Source organism: Cololabis saira, chromosome 1, assembly GCF_033807715.1.
Source record: "Cololabis saira isolate AMF1-May2022 chromosome 1, fColSai1.1, whole genome shotgun sequence".
NCBI lineage: Eukaryota > Metazoa > Chordata > Actinopteri > Beloniformes > Belonidae > Cololabis > Cololabis saira.
Window position 1 is genome coordinate 56694573 of NC_084587.1, and position 22903 is coordinate 56717475.

The 22903-nt window shown below is 44.8% G+C and overlaps 1 protein-coding gene across 1 annotated transcript in view; it reads right to left on the bottom strand.

Moving 5' to 3' along the window:
- Positions 1-30: 30 nt before the first annotated feature.
- Positions 31-22903, bottom strand: part of eif4a3 (eukaryotic translation initiation factor 4A3) — a 29092-nt gene continuing 6219 nt past the window's right edge. The window contains exons 4-12 of the mRNA XM_061728182.1: positions 22004-22066; positions 21784-21916; positions 20396-20476; positions 17730-17871; positions 8448-8586; positions 7485-7600; positions 6598-6705; positions 6303-6430; positions 31-180 (exon numbers count right to left, since the gene is read on the bottom strand). Coding sequence (XP_061584166.1) covers positions 164-180; positions 6303-6430; positions 6598-6705; positions 7485-7600; positions 8448-8586; positions 17730-17871; positions 20396-20476; positions 21784-21916; positions 22004-22066 — 927 coding nt within the window. The 3' untranslated portion in view covers positions 31-163. The remainder of the gene's footprint in view (positions 181-6302; positions 6431-6597; positions 6706-7484; positions 7601-8447; positions 8587-17729; positions 17872-20395; positions 20477-21783; positions 21917-22003; positions 22067-22903) is intronic.

Genomic DNA, 22903 nt, shown 5'->3' on the forward strand with positions numbered 1-22903 from the left:
CAGCCAGTAATGTCAAACAACAGGACAAAGTTGAACCAAAACAGCTTTATTTACAAAAACACTTCTGACAGTCAAATTCACTTCAACGGCTTAAAAAAAAAATCTAAAGAATTAAAACTAACAGGAAGCAGGGGGGGCGGGGCTTCAGAGTGATGTCATCAGGTCAGATCAGGTCGGCCACTGGAGAGAGAGAGAGAAACATGTTCAAAGGTCAGACACAGATCAGCGTTTACTCTGATTACATCAGTTTCTGCTGATGGTCGAGGTCTGATCAGCCTCCACATCAACCCAGACCTGATCTGAACCGGCTCCGTCCAGCAGCTGGACGAGCTTGGATGGTTAATTAACAACCGTCTAATTCGGGCCCGGATGGGCCAGCAGTCGACGTCTGGAGACACCAGGTTCCCGTTTGGCAAAGCGCTATCATCGAACCCTGAAGGAGAACTAAGTTGAGACTAACTATCGGACAGCTGGGTCACTCTTACTGTAGTCTGTCACCATGGTAACGGACTGAAGTGAACCTGATCCCGGTTCAGTTTCAGACGCCGAGCTCTGCAGCAGAGCGGCCCGCAGAAAAGATTACAGTTTATTGTGCTTGATGAGCAGCCCTGTCAGTAGTGAGTAATGTGGGATTTCAACACTTAATTCAACACCCGGAGCCTCGCTAACGCTACGTTCTCACCACAGCTAGAGATGCACCGATCGATCGGCCCCTGATCGGGATCTGGCCGATAATGGCCCTATCGGTTTTGATCGGAAAATAATAGTTCAGAGCGGCCGATCTGATGACGTTTACAACAACAAACCCCCGCCCGCGCAGGCGTTCCCGCATCTCAGACCGAGCGGTCCTGAGGGAGCGTGACCGGCCTCGCCGGTGCGGGAGTTTTACAACGTCTGAAAAGGACAACAAATTTGCAGTTTGCAAAGTGTGTCCAAAGGAGATGCCATGAGGAGGAATGTTACAAAGAATTTCAACACAACGAAGCTGATAAGACATTTGAAAGTTCTTCACACGGAGTATATTGAGTTTTCAAAGTTGGCTGTAGCAGAAAAAAGGGAGAGAAAAAAAAGGAGCGCGCAATAACGGCACTAACTCAGCTGTAACACCTGTAACAGAAACTTATAAATGACAGGAAGAAAAATAAAGAACTACAGGTGCTGGTCAACGAATTAGAATAATCTGAAATAGTGCAATCATTAAATTCTTTGAATTCATTTTTTGGGCAGAAAGCAAATCAGGTGTTCATCGCACCTGTCCTACTCGTTAGAGTAATCACAGAACTCGTTACCTGTAAAAAAAATGTGCTCAGCTGAGCTTTCCAAAAGGCCCATTTAGGCCGTTTAACTGTGACACTGTTGTTTTATTGAATTAGAAAAATGGAGAAACCGTTTCATTGAATTAGAATAGTTTTTATTATAATTAGAATCATCACTTTCTCAGTATTTTGTGGCTGCCCCCTTGGCTTGTACGACTGCCTGAAGTCTCCGCGGCATCGATTTGACCAGCTTTTCGCAAGTTTCCGCACTCACAGCTTCCCAGGCAGTGGCGATGTTCTGCTTCAGTTGGTCCAGCGTAGTCGGCTTTCTGTCGCCAATTTTCCGCTTGACGATGGCCCAAAGGTTTTCAATGACATTGAGGTCAGGCGAGTTGGCCGGCCATGCCAAAACTTCAAGCTGTTTTTTAGTGAACCAATGCCGCATGAGCCGGTGCAAGATCCTGTTGAAATATGAAGTCTTCTTCGCCGAACTGTTCCTCAACAGTCGGAATCAGGAACGTTTCCAGAACATCTTGATATACGGCAGCATTGACAGTCTTCTTGAGGAAGCAGAGTTTCCCTACACCCCGAGCGGACATGCATCCCCAGACCATAACGCTCTGGGGAAACTTGACGGATCTTTTCACGCACTCGTGGTTGTAGGTTTCGCCACCACGACGCCAGACACGAGGACCTTGGTCACCAAAGGAGATGCAGTAGCGTGATTCGTCACTGAAGATCACTTTCTGCCAGTCTTCAGCAGTCCACTCGCCGTGTTTTGGCCCACTTCAGCCGTTTCTCCATTTGTTTCTTGTTCAGCATCGGTTTTACTGCTGGAACGTGAGATTTGAAGCCGAGTTCGTGCAGACGACGGTAAGTGGTTGATCTGGAGACGTCAGCGCCGGTCTGCTAGTTCCACAAGTCGGTGAGCTCGGAAGTGGACTTGAACCGGTTGTTGACTGCGATCTTTCTCAGCTGCTTGTTGTCGCGAGCAGAAGTTTTTCGGAGGCCGGAACAGTTGGTGCGCTTGCTGCAGTTTTTCTTGAGAGCTTTGCAGACGGAAGACTGGCTGATGCCGAGCTGCTCAGCAATTTTAGTTTGGGTCAAGCCTTGTTGGCGAAGGGCTTGAATTTGAGCCACTATTCCGGTGGAGAGGTCGCGCTGCTTACCCATGATTGATTTTACAACTTAGAAATTCTACTCAACCCTGACTTTATACTGCACAGTGAACACTCTTCACAGAAAACAAAAATTCGAGCATTTATTCTAATTCAATGAAACGGTTTCTCCATTATTCTTATTCAATAAAACAACAGTGTCACAGTTAAATGGCCTAAATGGACCTTTTGGAAAGCTCAGCTGAGCTTTGACAGGCAGGTGTGAGCTGAGCTGTGATTACTCTAACGAGTAGGACAGGTGCGGTGAACACCTGATTTGCTTTCTGCACAAAAAATGCATTCAAAGAATTTAATGATTGCACTATTTCAGATTATTCTAATTCGTTGACCAGCACCTGTACATCGTAAGTTAATGAATTCATATGCTTTGCTCATCAGCCGCTTTCTGTTGTAGAAGACATCGGGTTTAAACACGTTTGCAGCTTGGAGGGTTTATAGTTTACAACTTTTATCAACTCTAAGAGAGTGACATGTCTGCTGTTTCTGTGTTGGTTCATGTTGTACATAATTATTACCACAGGAAAGCTGAAGCTACTAAACTACACTTAGGGCCAATCCCAATTCTCCTTCACTCGCCCTTCTTTTCTCCACTCGCACTTCTTTTCTTCCCTAAGCCCTAAAAAAGAAGGGGGAGATTTTAGGGCACTTGAGATCTAGGGCACTTGGCCCAGGTGTCTGTCCCATTTCTCCCCCTACCCCTCGTTTCCATCCCTACCCTGATCAGGAAGCAGAGAGCCAAAAGCTGTTTTAATTTCAGCTGTAGCGCTGTTAATATGGCACTTTATTAAGTTTTAATATTTTTTCAGGCATAAAGGTAACCTTAAGATCCCCTACCTGGGCTCAGTTTATCCAAATAACGCCTGTTAAGAAATTTGACCCGATGTTTTGGGAGATGAGAAGAGCCGCCGCCCCCGGGGAGCAGCCTCAGCTGTTACCATGGTAACAGCAGCCTCAGCTCACAGCCCGAGAAGAGACGTCTCCGCCGGGTCAAGCTGCTGCGTCGTTCCGGGAGAGAAACTCTCTCTGGGACGCAGCTCTGTTGAGAATTACGCTGGCTGAAATAAATCATTTAGGAAGATGTTGGTTTAATAGATGAAATCTAACAGTTGTAGCTACGCCTGTTAAGAAATTTGCTCCGAAATTTAGAGATTTCTGTCTGCCGGCTCCGGAGTTTGGGTCCGCGTTAAATCGACGCAGAGCCTACGGCGTAGGGTACGGCGCGCGTCGCCGCGTACATCGACGCAGACCTTACGGCGTAGGTTGCGTAACCTACGCCGTAGGCTCTGTGTTGGTGTAACGTGGAACCATAAATCCCTTTATTCTGGTGTGATCTTCTACAACTTTATCTGAAAGTGTGTAAATTACCCAGATAACAGCTGGATTACTTTGTGGTTTCTGAAGACTATTATATCAGAAACATCCAAAACAAATCTGACGAGTCACAGGATTATTTCTCTCTATTTCTCTGAGACCAGTCTGCCTGTTTGCCTTCGGTCGGCGAGTCAAATCGACGCAGAGCCTACGGCAAAAGCATTCTGGGAAATTTTCATAGCCCCTCGCTCACCAAGTGAGCATCTGAAATCCCTCGATTTGAAGGGGCTATTCCACAGCAGCACAGGTTGACACTTGCAGTAGAATTGATCTGAATTAGGAAGTCATGACTTTTATTTATGGTAACAGATGTCAAACAAAGCCTACTTTTAGTAAATTTGTTCTTAAATTAGCTTGATTTTTTTATATTGGCTTTTTCATGTTAAGATGTTATTTTATTTAATGCTACTGCTTATTTTATGTTAAAAAAATTGAATATCTAATAAATGGCTCAAGTTTTGACATAATAACCTACTGTTGTGGACTATTCATCTCAGGAAGATTGTTATTCTCATTCTGAGTAATGTCACTTTATCAAGCTTTTTCTATTATTCCACACTATAAAATAAGTACTAAAAAAAGTGAACCTATTGGTCAGAACAGAGATAGAAATATGTGCTGGTATCAGATCAGTACCTGGGCCGTGGTATCAGATCAGTACCTGGGCCGTGGTATCAGATCAGTACTAGGGCCGTGGTATCAGATCAGTACCTGGGCCGTGGTATCAGATCGGTACTAGGGCCGTGGTATCAGATCGGTACTAGGGCCGTGGTATCAGATCAGTACCTGGGCCGTGGTATCAGATCGGTACTAGGGCCGTGGTATCAGATCAGTACCTGGGCCGTGGTATCAGATCGGTACTAGGGCCGTGGTATCAGATCAGTACCTGGGCCGTGGTATCAGATCGGTACCTGGGCCGTGGTATCAGATCGGTACTAGGGCCGTGGTATCAGATCGGTACTAGGGCCGTGGTATCAGATCGGTACCAGGGCCGTGGTATCAGATCGGTACTAGGGCCGTGGTATCAGATCGGTACTAGGGCCGTGGTATCAGATCAGTACCTGGGCCGTGGTATCAGATCGGTACCTGGGCCGTGGTATCAGATCGGTACCTGGGCCGTGGTATCAGATCGGTACCAGGGCCGTGGTATCAGATCGGTACCAGGGCCGTGGTATCAGATCGGTACTAGGGCCGTGGTATCAGATCAGTACTAGGGCCGTGGTATCAGATCGGTACCTGGGCCGTGGTATCAGATCGGTACTAGGGCCGTGGTATCAGATCGGTACCTGGGCCGTGGTATCAGATCGGTACCTGGGCCGTGGTATCAGATCAGTACTAGGGCCGTGGTATCAGATCGGTACTAGGGCCGTGGTATCAGATCAGTACCTGGGCCGTGGTATCAGATCGGTACTAGGGCCGTGGTATCAGATCAGTACCTGGGCCGTGGTATCAGATCGGTACTAGGGCCGTGGTATCAGATCAGTACTAGGGCCGTGGTATCAGATCGGTACTAGGGCCGTGGTATCAGATCGGTACCTGGGCCGTGGTATCAGATCGGTACTAGGGCCGTGGTATCAGATCGGTACCTGGGCCGTGGTATCAGATCGGTACTAGGGCCGTGGTATCAGATCGGTACTAGGGCCGTGGTATCAGATCAGTACCTGGGCCGTGGTATCAGATCGGTACCTGGGCCGTGGTATCAGATCGGTACTAGGGCCGTGGTATCAGATCGGTACTAGGGCCGTGGTATCAGATCGGTAACTGGGCCGTGGTATCAGATCGGTACCAGGGCCGTGGTATCAGATCGGTACCTGGGCCGTGGTATCAGATCGGTACTAGGGCCGTGGTATCAGATCGGTACTAGGGCCGTGGTATCAGATCGGTACTAGGGCCGTGGTATCAGATCGGTACTAGGGCCGTGGTATCAGATCGGTACTAGGGCCGTGGTATCAGATCGGTACCTGGGCCGTGGTATCAGATCGGTACCAGGGCCGTGGTATCAGATCGGTACCTGGGCCGTGGTATCAGATCGGTACTAGGGCCGTGGTATCAGATCGGTACTAGGGCCGTGGTATCAGATCGGTACTAGGGCCGTGGTATCAGATCGGTACTAGGGCCGTGGTATCAGATCGGTACTAGGGCCGTGGTATCAGATCGCAAGTGAAAAAGTTGGATGGCAGCATCCCTATCTGAGTCCCTTGTGTTTACTTGTTAGTGTGGGGTTTCTGGACACAAGCTCTTCTACCAGGACGTGAAGCGGACGAGGACGAGGAACCGCTCAACTTACGGTCCAGACCTCCCACAGGAACGACGGGGGAGGGGGAAGACAACAGGAAGAAGAGGAGGAGACAGCGGAGGAGGTAGAGGAGACGACAGGAAGAAGAGGAGACAGAGGACCCGTGGTCTCCTCTAGACCCGGATTTAGAGGTCACATGACCTCAGCCCCGCTCACACCCGTCTGGACGGTTGCCCCGGTGCATTGTGGGAGCTCTCCTACCGTTCATGGGCATCTCGTCGATCTGGGTGGAGTAGTACTGCTCGATGTCCCGCAGGATCCTGATGTCGTCGTTCTTCACAAAGTTGATGGCCACGCCCTTCCTGCCGTAGCGACCGGACCGACCAATCCTAGAGGAGACGGCTCGTTAGTCCCTCACACGTGACCCCCCCACAGGTGACCCCGGGGGAGAACAGGTGACCCCGGGGGAGAACAGGTGACCCCGGGGGAGAACAGGTGACCCCGGGGGAGAACAGGTGACCCCGGGGGAGAACAGGTAGGGGGAGAGCGGGCGTACCTGTGGATGTACAGCTCTCTGTTGTTGGGCAGGTCGTAGTTGATGATCAGAGACACCTGGGGGACGTCCAGACCTCGGGCCCAGACGTCGGTGGAGATCAGAACCCGACTGGAACAGACAGGAAACGGGTCAGACACGGCTGGGACCATACGGGTCACTCACGAGTCAATACTGGGGCCATATGTGGCCCACGATAACGTCACCATATTACATATACAGGACTGTCTCCGAAAATTAGAATATTGTGATGAAGTTCTTTATTTTCTGTAATGCAATTACAAAAACGTCATACATTGTGGATTCATTACAAATCAACTGAAATATAGCAAGCCTTTTATTATTTTAATATTGCCGATTATGGCTTACAGTTTAAGATTAAGATTCCCAGAATATTCTAATTTTTTTAGATAGGATACTTGACTTTTCTTAAACTGTAAGCCATGATCAGCAATATTAAAATAATAAAAGGCTTGCAATATTTCAGTTGATTTGTAATGAATCCAGAATGTATGACATTTTTGTTTTTGTAATTGCATTACAGAAAATCACAATATTCTAATTTTCTGAGACAGTCCTGTATTGTAAGACATTTCATCAACGATATATGACTGAAAAAGAAAAAATACCCTTAAAAAAAGAAAACGTGTGTAGTTCTGCATTTATTCATGCCAAAACATACAAAGAAAGTGCATTGTGTATATAAACCTCACTGCTGCTAGTCTTGTAAATGTAAACACGGAACAGCTGGACTAATTAAAGTGCATGAACAAAAGTGCGGTGACAACCGTGTAAATCCATTATGTGTTGTAATAAAACATGGATATTTGCCGTCAGTTTATGTATTATTTATTGCGACAGAGAGAGAATATGTGCACTAGTGCTCGTACCTGGCTCCGGAGCGGAACTCCTTCATGATGGACTCCCTCTCCTTCTGGGGCATGTCTCCGTGCATGGACGACACCGTGAAGTTGGCCTCCCTCATCTTCTCCGTCAGCCAGTCCACCTGAGAGACACACACGCTCAGACTACACTTCCCACAAGCCCCTGCTGCTGCCGCCCTCCCCCCTATCACACCCCAGCCCCCGAATCTCGCGCTCAGAAGGCACGCCGATTTTTCCCAGTGTCCAGCCGCGGTACTGCAACAAAAAATCCCATGGGGCCCAGAAAGCTTTTTTCCCATAGAGCGCAATAGTAAAAGAGAAGCCTCTAAAACTGTTCACAGGAACCTCCAGCTGTAATCACCGGCCATTACTAATCTTTGTATTCTATATTTTTAAGTCATGGACTTTATATCCGTCAAAGATGTTTTATAACGGCCAGAAAAGTCAAAGAAAAGTCTCTTTCTGGGCGTGACGTCACGGCTGACGTCACAGCCGTGTCCGTGCATTCCACGGATGGATTATATTAATATATATTATATAATTATATTATATTAATACATTAATAATATATGTAATACTATACATGTAATAATATACATTAATTAATATATTATATTAATACATATTATATTAATACTCGCGTCATTGCCCCGGGGCATGATGGGAGGCCCCAGAGCATCATGGGAGGTGACTCAACTGCGCATGCTCTATGGGCCGCTGTACGCGGAAGTAAACCCGGAAGTCAGGAACTTTTTCAGCGTATGCGCTGAGTGAGCAAATTGCATTGAAATGAATGGTCGGCCATTTTCAGTGTCCCATCCAGTTCTATAATACATCCATGTCACACCCACATCACAGCGCCTGCTGCAGCTCTGACAGTGCTGACAGTGCTGACAGTTTCAGATGAAGCAAACAGGCCAGACTGATGAAGCTGCCGGGCCTCTGCCGGGCCGGTGGGAGAACCAGTACCTTCCTCTTGGTGTTGCAGAAGATCACGGCCTGGGTGATGGTCAGGGTGTCGTACAGGTCACACAGCGTGTCGAACTTCCACTCCTCTCTCTCCACCGCCACGAAGAACTGCTTGATCCCCTCCAGAGTCAGCTCGTCACTGAGAACCAAACAACGGCTCGGGTTAGTCCAGTCCTGCTGGTGGAACCGTGTCCGGTTCACCGGCCCACCCCGGGGGCCCCGGCTCTCGCCGGTCCACCCCGGGGCTTTGTAAGAGGGAACTTTTCAGAACAGGGCCTTTGAACGACAAGTTTATGTATAAAAAGAAAGAAGACAGGACTATCAACAAGAACGCAGTGATTTGTACATTTTGTAAAAAAGAATGTTCCTATCAGCGGAGCTGCTCCAGCCTGAATTATCATTTAAACACTAAACATGTCCGGACAAGTTCCACTGTAAACGTTACAGCTACTAGTACTTGAATTGCTGTATTGAGTCAGCTTTAGTTTTAATTTTGAATTGAGAGTCTGCTTAAAGGAGCTGTATGTAAGAGCAATAATAAAACGAATCATAAAATGACCCCGATATGTCAACAGACATTTAAAAATCATGTTCATTTCAAATACTTATGTCACTGACAACAGCACTCAAGCCAGGATATTCCAGTTTAAAAAGAGGAGTTGCAGCCCTCAACTGATGTTTATGTTGAAGCTCCACCCTCCACCTATCTCCCAATCACCAAGTCAGTATTGTTTCTGAAGCTCCACCTATCTCCCAATCACCAAGTCAGTATTGTTTCTGAAGCTCCACCCTCCACCTATCTCCCAATCACCAAGTCAGTATTGTTTCTGAAACTCCACCCTCCACCTATCTCCCAATCACCAAGTCAGTATTGTTTCTGAAGCTCCACCCTCCACCTATCTCCCAATCACCAAGTCAGTATTGTTTCTGAAGCTCCACCCTCCACCTATCTCCCAATCACCAAGTCAGTATTGTTTCTGCATCCGGGTTGCCAGCTCGGCTGGAGCATGTAGAGCATGTTGTTGGGATTAAAGGGACAGCTCTATGTTGGTTTAAATCATACCTATCTGACAGGTTCCAGTTTGTTCATGTACATGAGGTTTCTTCAGAACAGTCAAGGGTCTGTTATGGTGTTCCGCAGGGTTCAGTGCTAGGGCCAATCTTGTTCAGTTTATACATGCAGCCGTTGGGAAGTATAATCCAGAATCACGGCATACAATTTCATTGTTATGCTGATGATACGCAGCTCTATTTGTCTATGAAGCCGGATGAAACAGAACCGTTAGTTAAACTTCAGGCATGTCTTAGGGACATCAAGGACTGGATGTCCAGAAATTTCCTGCTTCTAAATTCAGATAAAACAGAGGTTATCATTCTTGGTCCAGAGCAGACCTGGGCAATTATTTTTTCCATGGGGCCACATGAGAAACAGAAAATATTGTGGAGGGCCGGGCCAAAAGGCTTAACTCAATTCTGCATAATATTAATTGTATTTCTTTATATAAAACAGTAAATAGTAGCAATTCATACAACACAAATGAGAGTTTGTACAGTGTACACACTGTTTGTACACAGATTAAAATTTTGACCTTTAGTGAAATATTCAGTTGTTTTTAAAGCTTTTAATTCTGATTTTCTTTCAACTCTTTCTCAAACAAGAAGCCCTAAAGCCATTATGTCAAAAGTTAAACTCCAAATACGTTTTGTCAACAAAAGGATTTGATTTAACAATTTAAAAATAGCCTACATATGCAACACATGATGGCACCACTAACGCGATCAACACCCGCAACAAAAGGCAACAAAACGCAAGATCAATTTTCTCAATTTTTCGAACTGTTGAGAAAAAAGTTGGACTCACTGACTGGATGGATGTTATTTTGACTGCAGTTACTTCATTGCGCCGCTATGGGGCGCTGTATCAACGACACAGCACCAGCAGAAGAAGACGAAATCTCCAGAATTATTTTCCGTGTTTTTCCGCTATTTGTTGTATTAAAAATCGGCGTCCTGGTTTTCCCTGGCTGTTCAAACAGGTAAATATTGTTTCTTTTGCATCCAAGCATGTCTTCCTTATTCGTCTTATATTCGGTATATATACAGTACTTTAAAAAGCGACCTGGCGACGAGGAGAAGCAAGAGTGCAGGTGAAACAGTGCAGACAATTAACGTTACAGGCAGTTAAAAAGTAATAAATCATGTTACTGACAAGATGCAGCAATTTTGTCAGGGCTGAAAGTAGTGCACAAATATGCATGAAAGGTGATAGCGAGGGTCAGAGTGCAGGACGGGACGATTTGTGAGGCGAGGGTAACGTTAAGGCTGATTTATGGTTCCGCGTTGAATCCACGCAGAGCCTACGGCGTAGGGTACGCGGCGACGCGCACCTTACGCCGTAGGCTCTGCGTTGGTGTAACGCAGAGGCATAAATCAGTTTTCAGTCATTAGGCGCATATCAACGCGAAGCCAACGTGTACGTGATTTAAACATGACTTTTTATTCATCTTTACAGATCTTCTCAAAAACACAGAGCCAGTGGGTTTGACAAACGGTGGCTGAACCAATTTACCTGCTCAGGCTTACTGAGGAAGGTTTGGTCTGTTATTTATGCCAAAAACACTGTGACCCCCACGCAGCAGGACTATCACTATTTATGTCTGTATCAAAATAAATACAAAAATACTTAATGCATGAATTGTTTTGTTTAAGGTGAAGACACTTCTGCACAGCAGACTGAAGGAGAGGCACTGGGATGATGTTGTAAGGAGGCCATGATGGACCAGGACCAGGACCATCGATGGATCGGATCAGACCAGACCAGGACCAGGACCAGGACCAGGACCAGGACCAGGACCAGACCAGGAGGCATTGGACTACCAGGAGCATGAGGAGGAAATGGAAAAATAGGAGGCTGAAATGTTCTCTGTCTGGTTGCGAGATTTGTCAGTAAAGAAACCTTACAAAAAGTCAAAATCTTACCAAGACTACTTGTCTTATATCCAGTCTAAATGTTTTATTTCTAGTCCAAAAAAAATCATTACATTTAAAATAAGACAGTCACTTAAAAAGTAACTCGTTCTAGAAAACCATTTTCATCAGTGAAGATCTTCTCTTGTTCCATTGGCAGTTTTTTTTTTACTTTTTATTTTTGGTAAGATTGAGTTCTTATATTTGTATTTATATTTTTATGTTAATAAAATAATGCTTTAACATGATAATTGTCATATTTTTTCACATCTAATTTTCATATAATTTACATTCTTTGTAAAATGGTTTCTTGGGAAAAAGGGGCAGATTAAATAAGATTCTTCTTTCTGCTCCCTTTCATTCAGAATTTAGGAAGGTTTGTGTTTATATTAAATTGTTTTATTTTATCAATTAATGAAATAAAGAATAAATAAATAAATAAATGTTTAATTATATTAGAACTCCCAAAATGAAAAATATCTTGTAAAAAGTGTTTGCTTGAGCCAGTTGAAGTCATGGTATACCCGCACGCGTGTGATCAGGATGGTGCCACCTCTGCCTCAATTAAAGCCGGGAAAAACCCTGTTAATATAAATTTGATGTTATAATTATTCATTTTTACTTGTCATGATGACAGGTGAAGCAGCCTCCCCTGACCGCACGTCCTTGGTTATGATTAAGCAATAAAAAAGAGAAGTTGCCCTGCAAAATATGTAATTTATTCAACAACAACAATGGTAAACAAAATGTGATGGTAGCTTTCTAAAGACATCACAATATTATCTTTGCCTCCCAAATATTAAGCAAGATACATCATAACAATTGTCACTGAACTGTGATTTTGAGAAAAAGTAATTTGTAAATTTTGTACATTTGTAATCTAACCACCTCGCAAAAAATGTAATTTATTTAACAACAACAATGGTAAACAAAATGTGATGGTAGCTTTCTAAAGACATCACAATATTATCTTTGCCTTCCAAATATTAAGCAAAATAAATCATAACAATTGTCACTGAACTGTGATTTTGAGAAAAATTAATTTGTAAATTTTGTACATTTGTAATCTAACCACCTCGTTTAGTGATTTTCAGTTCTTCTTGTTCAGTGAGAGAAATCTAGTCTCTGTTGGGCTTTAACGAGTGCATCAAAGTCAGGTTGAATGTCTGAGGTGGAGATGCGAAGCAAAGCTGAGAGATGATCATCAGTGAGAGAGGATCTATACCTGGATTTGTTGAACTTCATTACTGAGAATGTTTGTTCACATATGTAGGTAGAGCCAAAGAGAACCAACATCTTTTGAGCATGTCTCCTAATGTTTGGAAAGTTCTCCTCTTTGAGAGAAGAGTAAAAATCCACCAGTGATCCTGACTTAAAGTGCTCCGCCAGCACAGCATCAGACTGCAGGTCAATGAGTTCCATTTGAACATCACTGGGTGCATTATCCACACTGCAGGTCAAGGGAGAGGAAATCATGTGCATTTCATCCTCGATTTTTCTGAGATCTTCAAATCTCCTTGAAAACTCCTCATGCAGTGCTTCCAACATGGATGAATACCTGCAGAGGTGATCAGCTGATGGTGTGACTTCTTTCAGGGTTTGCATGTGAGTGAGACTGTTGCTATCCAGTTGGCTTGAAAGAAACTGCAACTTTCTCATGAACGCCTTCACCAAGCTGTTCATTTCATGAACAAAAAGGCCCTTGCCTTGCAGTTTGGTGTTCAGTTCATTCATCAGTGCAGTCACATCAACAGCAAATGCAAAATCTGCCATCCAGACGTCATCTGAGAGCTCTGGGATGTCTTTGTTTTTCTTTTCACAAAACTCTCGAATCTCTGCTTTCAGGTTCCAAACTCTTTTTAGGACTTTGCCAAGGCTAAGCCATCTGACTGTTGTGTGGTAGCCAATGTCACTATGTTCAGTCTCATGCTCCTCCAAAAGTGCAACAAACTGTCTGTGATTCAATGCTCGTGCCCTGATGAAGTTAACTATTTTAGTTACAACATCAATAACATGGTTAATTTTTAGCACTGACTTGCACAACACATGCTGATGTATAATACAATGCAAAAATACCAATTTGTGATCTGCGTCGATTTCAGTCACTTTATCTTGCATACGTTTCAAAAGTCCGACATTTTTCCCGGTCAGATTTGGACAACCGTCCGTTGTGACACCTGCCAGTCTGTCCCATTTAAGTCCCAGTTTGTCCAAGCACGCATTTACCTCCGTGAACAGATCGCCCCCCGTCGTAGTCCCTTTCATTGGCCGCACTGCTGCCAGCTCCTCCGTAATCTTGAAGTCCGTTATCCCACGGACGAATACAAGTAACTGAGCTGTGTCACGGACATCACAGCTCTCATCCAAAGCCAAGGAGAAGAAGTCAAAACCTGCCACTTCACGTTGCAGCTGAAGCTCCAGATTCCCCGCAATGTCCTCGATCCTTCTGGTCACGGTTCGCCTGGACAGCGGGACTTGCTCAAATGCGTCTTTTTTTTCCGGGCATATAAGTGCTGCAGAGTCCACCAAGCATTCTTTCACAAACTCCCCCTCCGAGAATGGCTTACTGTTTTTAGCGATTTTGTGGGATATCACAAAGCTGGTCTTGGATGCTGCATCCCTGGATGCGTGAAGCTTGGTAAAAAAGCCCTGCTGCTTTTGTAGCTTAGCAAGCAAAGCTTCCGATGTCCGCGCCTTTTCAGCATCACTGAAGTTTTTATATTTCTCCGCGTGTTTCGTCTCGTAATGCCGACTCAAATTGTAATCTTTAAACACGGCGATCTGCTCTCCACAAACTAAACACACGGCTTTACCTCCGACTTCAGTAAATAAATACTTAGCAGTCCATGTTTTGTTGAAAATCCTGCATTCGGCATCCACCTTTCTTTTTTTAGCGCGATCGGACATTTCTGCGGGCTGACACCTGCCAGTCTGTCCCTGTGAAGATGTGACCAGATGTCGCACGTAGGCTATCAATTTACATATATTGCGTCATTGTGTTCTGTACGGGAATGAAAAATGACCTTCAAAATAAAAGCAATGCAGCTTTAGCTCACTATGAGGTAAAATTAGAAAATATGTTTATTTTGTAATTTCCAAATAACCTTACGCGGGCCGGTCAGAGCCAATCAAAGGGCCGTATGTGGCCCGGGGGCCGTACAATGCCCAGGTCTGGTCCAGAGCATCTTAGGAAGGGATTAGATGGTGTTGCGATGGCTTCCAGTGCAACTGTGAGAAATCTTGGTGTTATTTTCGATCAGGATTTGTCGTTTAAACCATATGTCAATCAGGTTTGTAAAATAGCCTTTTTCCATCTCCGTAATATTGCAAAGATTAGGAAAATCCTCTCACAGAGTGATGCAGAAAAACTAGTTCATGCGTTTGTATCTTCTAGACTAGATTACTGTAATGTGTTGTTAGCAGGATGTCCAAGTAATTTGCTGAATAGGCTCCAGCTGATCCAAAATGCAGCAGCACGAGTACTGACAGGAATTAGCAGGAGAGACCACGTCTCTCCAGTGTTAGCGTCGCTCCATTGGTTACCCGTAAAATTCAGAATCCAATTTAAAATTTTATTACTTGCGTATAAAGCCCAAAACGGCTTAGCTCCGCATTATTTGCAAGACCTGATAGTGCCTTATGTTCCTGTCAGAGCTCTCCGTTCTCAGAGTGCAGGTTTACTCGTAGTTCCTAGAGTATCTAAATGTAGATTTGGAGGGCGGGCGTTCTGCTATCAGGCGCCACTACTATGGAACCAACTTCCAATCTGGGTTAAGGGGGCTGACACCACCTCCACCTTTAAAACTAAACTTAAAACATTTCTGTTTAGTAAAGCCTATAGTTAGTGTTTAGTAAACCTCTAGCTGGTGTTGGTAAATCTCTAGGTAGTGTAAACTTTAGTGTGTCAGAGTCGCTCCTGTGGTTTCTTGTGCTGGCCCCCCCTTCTCCTCCCTTTTCTCTCTTTTGTCCATGTTGCAGCATCCTTTGCCGGACACCGGAACCTGCAGTGTGGGAGTGAGGGGGGCAGGGTAACGGCCCCTTTTGGGCGGGGGAGAATGTTCGTCCCTCAAGACTCCTCTCCCTGGCCCTGCCCCTTCTCAACCTTTCCCCGACCCTGCACCCCAACCTGGGACTTGATGATTGGGCCGGAGCTTCGGGAGCTGCGTGCTGGCCTGCGGTCCCCACCCCTGGTCATCCCGTTGCTGGCCCCCCCTTCTCCTCCCTTTTCTCTCTTTTGTCCTGCAGGTGGCCGTGGGTGGCTTGTAGCTTGCATTACGGAGCACAAGTCTTTTCCTGACCCTGCACCCCAACCTGGGACTTGCTGATTGGGCCGGAGCTTCGGGAGCTGTGTGCTGGCCTGCGGTCCCCACCCCCGGTCATCCCGTTGCTGCTTCCACCTGCCTGCTGTGCTGTTGCCGTCCCTGACCCACCAGTCTGGCCCTCGGCAGGAGGGTCCCCCCTGATGAGCCTGGTCCTGCTCAAGGTTTCTTCCCTCCTAAAGGGGAGTTTTTCCTTGCCACTGTTTGGCTTAAGGTTTTTCTCCCACTAGGGGAGTTTTTACCTGCCATTGTTTATGTAATAACTGCTCGGGGGTCATGTTCTGGGTATGGGTCTCTGTAAAGCGTCTAGAGACAACTCTGTTGTATTAGACGCTATATAAATAAAATTGAATTGAATTGAATTGAATCGGCTCTAATTATGGCAGCCATGGCATCCTACGTTCCTGCTGCATTCTGCAGCCTACCTGGCAACCTCTGGTCGGGGGGAGGAGGGGGAGGGTACACGCTGCTCAACAATATTTGGAAAGTGACTGCAGTACCAGTTTTGGACATTTCTTACAGATGGCTCCTTTAAGTGCCCATTTGAGACTCAGCCTTATTTTATTGCTGAATTTTATTTATTTAACTGTATTTGCATTGTATTTTTCAATAATGCACCTGGCCTAATTGGTTTGCTGATGTGCTTGAGCACCAATAAAAATGTGGATTTCAAATCTTCTCTTCTTAGTGTATTAAATTGATTAGTCATGCTCTGCAATTATAAATCCTGTTATTAATAAGATTTTTTTTTTTTTTTTTTTTTTTTTTTTAAATCGCCTGACAGCACTATTTTAAATAATTAAAACAATATTTATGCCAGAAAATAACCAGCACACTCCATCAGTGGGATACTGGTTGCTGATGCTGATGCCACCAGTTTCTGAATCAAACGAGACTAAAAGTCCCACAACATTTTACATTAAGACCTTAGACCAGGTCCAGTTCAAAACCACAACACTTAAACTGCTCAACTAGGATTAAATCAACTCTGGGTTCAGTTTACGTTCATTTGATAAAATGTTAAATCATTCAGTTTTAATGCGATTTCATTTTTATCAATAATACATATTTTGCCATATCGAATTTCTGTTAAAAATCACCAATTAACTCTGTTAATTTACGGTTGTAAAACCTTCATTGTTTTTTTGGTAATTTCATATTTAGACTTTGTCTTTGAGGTAGCAGACCTGTTTGTTGGTGGTGTCCAAGTAATCTGGCTAAAACTTTATTTAAAAAAAACAGTTATGAGTCAGTATATTGTATTTACTGACTAAATTAAAACAGAGACTTTATCGCAGATAGCGAGACTTGAAGCAAAGATGAAGGCGAAAGGAATCGCAGAAACATGTCAGGTATTTAAAAAACCTAAATATTCTTCTCCGACAAAAAGAATCGGCATATTCTATTGTAAAGCCATGGACATAAGGAACTTAAATCTTGAAGCAGAGATGCCTCGTCTTTGTGAGAGCATCTTAAGGTGCGGGTATACTTCTGCGTCACACACACGCAGAGCACACGGCGCACCCGTGGTGCCGTCACGAATCGTTCAGAGTTCTCCGTCTCTCCATTTGGTCGCGGTGCAGTACCCCCCGCGGCCACTAGTTAGCGATCTTTTTCTGAATGGTTTATCCGACTTTTTCCGGTCACAGTAAATCAAAGAAATAAGGACAACTATTGTGCAAAAAACAAAAACAAAAAAAATCACATATAAACGAAGAAAAAAGCCCTGGAAGTTCACTACTGATTCAAACCGGAAACCGGAAATGCTTCGCTTTCAAACGAACCAATCACAGCCCTCTCGGTCTGCGTGTGGTCGGCGTCTCCTCGACGCGTAGTTACAATTTTCGGGAGGTGCACGTCACTGACGGCGCATGTGACGGCGTGTCCTCTGCGTGTACAAAAACCACACGCCGTAGGCACGGCGTCGTTTTGACGCAGAACCATAATTCAGGCTTTATACTAAATGTTTGTAATATTGGCCGTACTGTGGACTCACCGTTTGACCAGGATGCGGATGGGGTCGGTCATGAACTTGTTGGTCATCTCCAGGATCTCGTGGGGCAGCGTGGCGCTGATCAGAACCACCTGGGTGGCCGGGGGCAGGTAGCGGTACACGTCGTAGATCTGCTCCTTGAAACCTGAGGACGTCATTCAGTTCCCAGAGAAGGCCATTTCAACTCTATTTTAACTAGACATCGTCTGACAGTACTAGTTGTCTCCAGGATGTTTCCAGAGACCAGAACATAAACCCTCGAGCAATTATTACACAAACAATGGCAGGTAGAAACTACCCGTTAACCCTGGAATCACACTGAAAGCGTCAAAAATGGCCGGCCGCCTGCACGACGCTGCTTGGTGGATTCACACTGAGAGCTGCATGTGCAGTGGGCGGGGCCTGTGGGGCGGGGCTAAAGCTGCGCTGCGGAACTGGAGGGAACAAAGTGCATGTAGTCTACATATATCTATATATAGCTGCACATCTTCAGTTTCCTCTTTCACCATGGATCACACTTTGGGAAGCCTTTATATTTTAGCGTTATTTCCACATAGATAAGAGTGAGTTTGATCCTTAACAAGTTTGGTCCTGGATCAACATCAACCATCATCGTTGGTCGCGGTGAAGCTGCAGTCTGTCTGCGGTGAACACTGACACACCGGGTCGGAGCAGAGTTTGGTCATGTTGTTTAAATTGTGTTTTGTGATTAATAAGCACGGTTTTTAATTATTTTGCGTTGGATCAATGTAGCAAATAAAATCGTTGGGACCATACAGCTCCTCAACCATCAGATACGTGTTTTACATGATCATTTCAGGTAGAAACGGCAGTCAAACCAGCAGAAAAGTCAATTTGCTGGATGAAATATATTAATTCCTGATAGAATAAGTTTGTTAGTGCACAGCTCTGCTCCTGTACGCATGTGAATGAGTGTACGTTTGTGAACATGAAAGTACAATCTGCATTGAGGGTTCTCGCTTCGGGAATCCTGGTCTGTGATTGGATGCTGCCTCGGCGCCGCCACCGCTCATTTGCATAAAGTTCAGATTTTTCAACTTCAAATTGACGCTTTGGTAGTGCTGGGCGGTATATCGGTTCATACCGAATACCGGTGTTTATTTTTCTTATGATATGATTTTTTTCATATACCGTAATACCGGTGAGTAGCGTACACAACGTTGGGAACGCCGCGCGGCGGAACGTAGCGCCGCTGGACACTGTTTGTGAGGGGACTGTTTAGCGAGTGAGCAGAGCCGGCAGGGAAAAGTCAACAGTGCCGCGTGTCCGCGTGTAACCTAAATCTACCATGGCCTCAGCGTTAGGGCTCGGCCAAGTGAGGCTTTATAAATATATGGGCTTTATAAATGTATTAAATATATGAGCGCAGAGTTGGCGAGGAGCTGCACGCGGCGAGGAGTACGAGCCGGGCGCACAGTGAGTCGCGCTGTGAAGCCTGATTTATGGTTCCGTGTTAAATCGACGCAGCGCTTTCGCCGTAGGGTACGCCGTAGGTCGTGTTTTCTCTCTGGGATTTTTGAGTTATTTATGAAGAAGTTCTGAGTTCCCTGTGAGCAGTACTCAAGTTGAGGGGGGGTGAGGGGTGGTGTGATGGCACCCCCCCCTGAAATAAAAATGGTCCAAATCATCCCCCCCTGAAATAAAAACGGTCCAAATCATCCCCCCCTGAAATAAAAACGGTCCAAATCATCCCCCCTGAAATAAAAACGGTCCAAATCATCCCCCCCTGAAATAAAAACGGTCCAAATCATCCCCCCCTGAAATAAAAACGGTCCAAATCATCCCCCCCCGAAAATAAAAACGGTCCAAGTCATCCCCCCTGAAATAAAAACGGTGAAAATCATCCCCCCTATAAAAACTGCCATCCCTCCTTTCCATCCCTCATGTCATTTCATCAATGAATGTGGTTTTACGGCTATTTCAACATTTAGAGTCATTACCAGAAAAATAACTTATTTGACCATTTTCACCTGTTTCAAGTAGATTTTTACTTGAAAAAGTGAAAATCTATCATGACAGAGAAATAGGCCATTCTAAGTCAATTTACTGCAGCAATTCCTTTCCAAATTATTAGAAAATGTGGTTAACACCCAGTTGTGCATGAAAAAAAAATACCGTGATATACCGTGAAATCGATATAATTTTGAAAAATACCGTGATATAAATTTTTGGTCATACCGCCCAGCACTACGCTCTGGATCCTCTAACGCCTCCAACGCGCTGCTCCCGACGCCTCTGATGCCTCTGGCAGCGCTTTCATAGAAAATGAATGGCAGCCCGTGACACTTTGAGTGTGAATCCAGGGTAAGAGGGAAGAAACCTACACTCTAAGAACTCTATCAGGAACATAAGGAACTATCAGGTCTTGGGGAAACAAGAGTTTTGTTGTTTAGGACTTTATACACCAGAACTGGATTCTGAATTTTACAGGTAGCCAATGGAGCGACGCTAACACTGGAGAGACGTGGTCTCTCCTGCTGATTCCTGTCAGCACTCTGCTGCTGCATTCTGGATCAGCTGGAGGATATTCAGAGAATTACTTGGACATCCTGCTAATAACACATTACAGTAATCTAGTCTAGAAGATACAAACGCAGGAACTAGTTTTTCCACTATTTCCATCAGCTGACAGGCTTGCTCAGTCTCACCTTTGTTGAGCATCTCGTCAGCTTCGTCCAGCACCAGCATCTTGATGGCTCTGGTCCTGAGGCTGCGGCGGCGGATCATGTCTGTGTAAAGATACATGGGGGTCACATGATCAGCTCCATCACCACACACTGCTTCTATTCTATGGTCAAAGTCCACCAAAAAACAGAACCAACCCACGCTAACTTCCTTCTCAAGTTCTGATAGCTTTGCTAAACTAAACTCACATGTGCCAGAAACTACACTGGTAGCGGTTGCCATTTAAACTAAAATTATACCATTCACTGCTTTAACACCAGCACCAAACTTATTGGAGGACTGGTAGGAAACATGATTTAAAAGAAGTCATCCTGTCAGGCCATAACAGTCCAACATGGTGTCTGACACCACGCCCTAAAGCCCCAGATATACCAGCTGGTATCAGACCGGGACCAGCTGGTATGCTGCTCTACATGGGAACAACCATAGACATATATAAAGGCTAGATGACTCGTCCGCGCTGCTGCCAATGGAGAGCGACGTCGTCACACGGCGGCCATCTTGCCACAGGAGAACTCGCTCACTTTAACATTGTCTTTAATGGAGCATGTACTGCTTAAACAACCTTAACTTGCTCAATTCTCAACAGATTTTCTAACAGTTTGGTTTGTTATGAACGTCAGAGATGTAGTTATGACACTGCATACTTGTGAATAATTATAAACATTGAAAAACGTACTTTTATATGAAAATAACCAGAAACAGATAGCTATGACATGGTATTTATATTATATCAATATTTCTATAGTATTCTTAGTAATATTTATATTTACATTATAACATATATATTATTACCATATAACATGTAAATACATATATATATATATTATTACATTATGATGTATTTATATCATGACATTATAACATCTGTGTATATATATATATACATGTTATATGGTAATAATATATATATGTATATATGTTATAATGTAAATATAAATGTTACTAAGAATACTATGGAAATATTGATTTAATATAAATACCATGTCATAGCTATCTGTTTTGGTTATTTTCATATAAAAGTACGTTTTTCAATGTTTATAGTTATTCACAAGTATGCATACATCTCTGACGTTCACAACAAACCAAACTGTTTGAAAATCTGTTGAGAATTGAGCAAGTTAAGGTTGTTTTGCAGTACAGGCACCATTAAACACAATGTTAAAGTGAGCGAGCTCTCCTGTGGCAAGATGGCCGCCGTGTGACGACGTCGCAGCAGCGCGGATGAGTCATCTAGCCTTTATATATGTCTATGGGAACAACCACCTCCACCTCTGGTTGGTAGCAGCTCCAGAGGGCTCTACAGCTCCACCAGACAGATGGTGGACAGGTGCGGGTGGACAGGACTCACCGAACACGCGGCCGGGCGTCCCCGCCACCACGTGCTGACCGTAGTCCAGTTTGCGGATGTCCTCCCCCACGTTGGTGCCTCCGATACAGGAGTGACACTGGACATTCATGTAGTCACCAAGAGCCAGCAGCACCTGAGGATGGAGGAGACACCCGGCCAGTCAGAAAACAGAAGGGTGTGTGTGTGTTTACAGGACTGGCAGGTCAGGGGGCGGGGTTACCTTCTGGATCTGTCCGGCCAGTTCTCTGGTCGGGGCGAGGATCAGGGCCTGAGTCTCTCTCACCTGCAGGAGGGAAAACATGTCATGGTTTTAATTCAGAATTCATTATTCAGAATTAAACTATTTTCCTTCGAGTTTACTGTATTTTGACCGAGTGGCAGCCGACGCGTTCCAGCCCGCGTCCCGGCGTCGGCTGCTGCTCGGAGGTTTACATGGAAAACACATTTGATCGGCTTTATCCAATTCTGCTTAAGGTTTGGGAAGGTTCTGATCGGATAGGGGGGCGGGGCGGAAGAGTCATGTACCGGAAATTATGTCTACCGGAAGAAAAACAAACTTAGCCGCTACAACTTTAAATGGTTTCCTGCCATCTGTTCTTTTAATGATTTCTATTTATTAAATAAATGGTCTCTGCTCTTGACCAGCGTTTACTGCTGCTGCATCTTGAAACTTTGTTTGGAAAACCAGCCCAGCGTGGAATATAAGCGTCGTGGAGACAGACGGGCGAGGGAACGAGCAGTAAGAAAGACCGGAATTAATTTAAATAGGAATGAGTGTTTACATGATCACTGAATTATTCTATTCAGATTTAAAATCGGAATAAACCAGCCACTTACTTCGGAATTAAAGGGGACATCTAATACCTATTTTAAACAGGCCTTGAATGTCTTAAAAACAAGCTTTTGATTGTTTTTGCTAAATAAATTAGAAATTCAGCCTCTGATCCATGTCTTTATCTTCCCATTCTCTAACCTCATTATCTATGCAGGATTCTGAGTGGGCGGGGCTATGATAATGAGGCTCTGTGCTGATTGGCTGCTGAATGACGCGATACACCGCTACGGAAAAATGGAGGAAGCTCCGACCGGGGGAGTTAGTTGTGGGTGTGGTTTCACGCAT